Genomic DNA, 2,637 nt, shown 5'->3' on the forward strand with positions numbered 1-2,637 from the left:
GCCCATGGCACCTTGGAGGCAAACCTATGCTCCTCCGCAAATGGACTCCAGGTATAGTTCCTGAATCCTTTGTCTTTGATTCAGTTCCTGTTTGGATAAAGTTAGGGAGGATTCCGTTGGAGCTATAGACGGATGTTGGTTTGACTGTGGTAGCGAGTGCAATAGGAAAACCTTTTTCAGTTGATCTTGCTACTAAAGAGAGGCGTCGTCTTTCTTATTCCCGTATATGTGTGGAATTGAATGTGGACAGTATTATGCCTGCCGAAGTTACAGTCAACCTTAGAGGAGAGGAATTTATTGTAACTGTCACTTATGAGTGGAAACGGAAAAAATGTACCTTGTGTCGATCTTTTGGACACTCGCAAAACACCCTTTAAAGAGGCAATGAAAATAGTAAAAAGGAAGCTGCAAGTAAAGAGGTTCCTGTTAAAGAGGTTGTTCCTACTAAAGAGGTGGTTCCAGATTGTGGGGAGTATGGAGATGTTGTGTTGGAATCCTTCCAACACATGGAAGAAGGAGAAATTATTACCCATAAACTGCCTGAAAAGGTGGAGGTAAATCGGAGAGGAATTTACCCAATTGACAGGAAAAATAGGGGAATGATCTCTATTTGGGACAGAGGGAAAAGGGCGGAAGCGAGTATCACTAACTCCTTTAACAACCTCATGGAGGTGGATAAAGGAGATAAATGGCCTTTATCTATAGTGGATGGCTCCCCTCCTCCCTTACGAGTAGATGACTCTTCTATGGTCGTTTTGAGTACTACAGGTGATGTAATTCCTATGGGAGAGGCGGCTCCCATACGACCTCATGGTTAGTTGGTGTACGTGGAACGTGCGGGGCCTTAATAGCCCTGTAAAGTGTAGAGCGGTGAAGGACTTCTTAGCCGTGTCTATGGTGGGTTTCTATTGCATCCTGGATACTAGAGTTCGAGAGGAGAACTTTGTCTCGATATCTAGAAGATTTAGTGATTCGTAAGGGTTCATTAGTAACTACAGCAATAGTGGAGTAGGTCGGATGTGGATTATGTGGAAACGTAACAGATTCGTGTTCACGACTAACGAGGTTGTCGACCGGTTTATTTCTGGTGTAATAACAGATTTGATCTCTGGGGAGAAGGTAGAGGTTCTGTGTGTGTATGCCTCTAATAGTAATATCGAGAGACGTGTTTTATGGAGGCGAATAATTGAGATCTCTGCTGGTTGGAGAGGACCGGGTATGGTCTTTGGTGATTTTAACACCATCAGACTCCACTCTGAAGCCTTCGGGGGTGCTCCGAACGTGGAGGATATGGAGGAGTTTGACATGGCTATTCGAGAGGCGGACCTTGTTGAACCCGCGGTCCAGGAGAACTGGTTTACTTGGACTAGTAAGAGACATGGGTTGGGTTTGATGAGGAGACTTGATCGTATCCTAGTGAATGATGAGGGGCTTAGTACATGGCCTAACATGTGGGTTAACGTCCTCCCGTGGGGTATTTCTGATCATTCTTCCATACTTGTCTATCCCAGTAATCAGCGAAGCCAACAAGTGGTCTCTTTTCGTTTCTTTAACCATTGGGTTGAAGAAGCGTCCTTTATGGATGTTGTGTCCTCTGCTTGGACCAAAGATACTAGAGTTTCTCCAATTGTGAATAGTGTAAGGAACTTAAGAAATCTCAAGTCGATTCTTCGCAGACATTTTGGTAGGCATATTCGAACCATCAGTGAGGATGTTCGTCTTGCCAATGACACCATGGTCCGAGCTTAAAGAAAGATGGAGACGAACTCTCTGTCGGAGGAGGCGACTAATCACGCGAGCTTAGCCACGATAAACTTTTGGAAAGCAGTTAGAGTGGAGGAAGCCGCTATGCGCCAGAAGTCGCAAATCAGATGGTTGAAGCTAGATGACCAGAATACTGCCTTTTTTCATCGATATGTTCGATCAAGGCAGAGCAGCAATGCTTTGAGATCAGTTATTGACCCAGATGGAAATTAGTTGACTAACCATGATCAGGTGACTCAGGTGGTTGTGAATTATTTCAAAGATAGTGTGGGTTCTCAATATTAGCTATAGAGAGCTCTCTACTTGTATTGAGGAGATTGTTCAGTTTAGATGGACTGAGGAGTGTTGTCAGGCCCTCCAGTCGCCTATTGGCAGGAAGGAAGTGAGACGTGTTCTGTTCTCCATGGATGGTGGAAAGGCTCCAGGCCGTGATGGGTATTTAGTTGGCTTCTTCAAAGGAGTTTGGACAGTGGTTGGAGAGGGCTTCTGTGATGTCGTCTTACACTTCTTTGAGACCAATTACTTCCCTCAAGGGGTGAATACGACTGCTATTACACTTATTCCTAAAAGGAATGGTGTTAATCGATTGGAGGATTTCAGCCCTATATCTTGTTGTAGCGTTATTTATAAGTTCATTTCAAGAATCTTGGCAGATAGGCTTCGTGTGTGGCTTCTTTCTTTTGTTAGTGGAAATCAGCCAGCTTTCATCCCTGGGAGGAGTATTATTGACAATATTCTTCTTTGTCAGGAGCTTGTAAGGGCATACCATTTGCACGAGGTAAACCTCGGTCCACTATGAAGGTTGACCTCCAAAAAGCTTATGATTCTGTTAATTGGGATTTCCTCTTTGGCCTGCTGATTGCCATAGGTACG

General features: G+C 44.4%; 1 protein-coding gene across 1 annotated transcript; it reads left to right on the forward strand.

The window, feature by feature from the left end:
* Positions 1-1,026: 1,026 nt before the first annotated feature.
* Positions 1,027-1,749, forward strand: LOC116403412. The gene has a single exon (XM_031884546.1). The coding sequence runs from the start codon at positions 1,027-1,029 to the stop codon at positions 1,747-1,749; it is 723 nt and encodes a 240-aa protein (XP_031740406.1).
* The last annotated feature ends 888 nt before the right edge of the window (positions 1,750-2,637 follow it).

Source organism: Cucumis sativus, chromosome 4 (assembly GCF_000004075.3).
Source record: "Cucumis sativus cultivar 9930 chromosome 4, Cucumber_9930_V3, whole genome shotgun sequence".
Taxonomy (NCBI): Eukaryota; Viridiplantae; Streptophyta; class Magnoliopsida; order Cucurbitales; family Cucurbitaceae; genus Cucumis; species Cucumis sativus.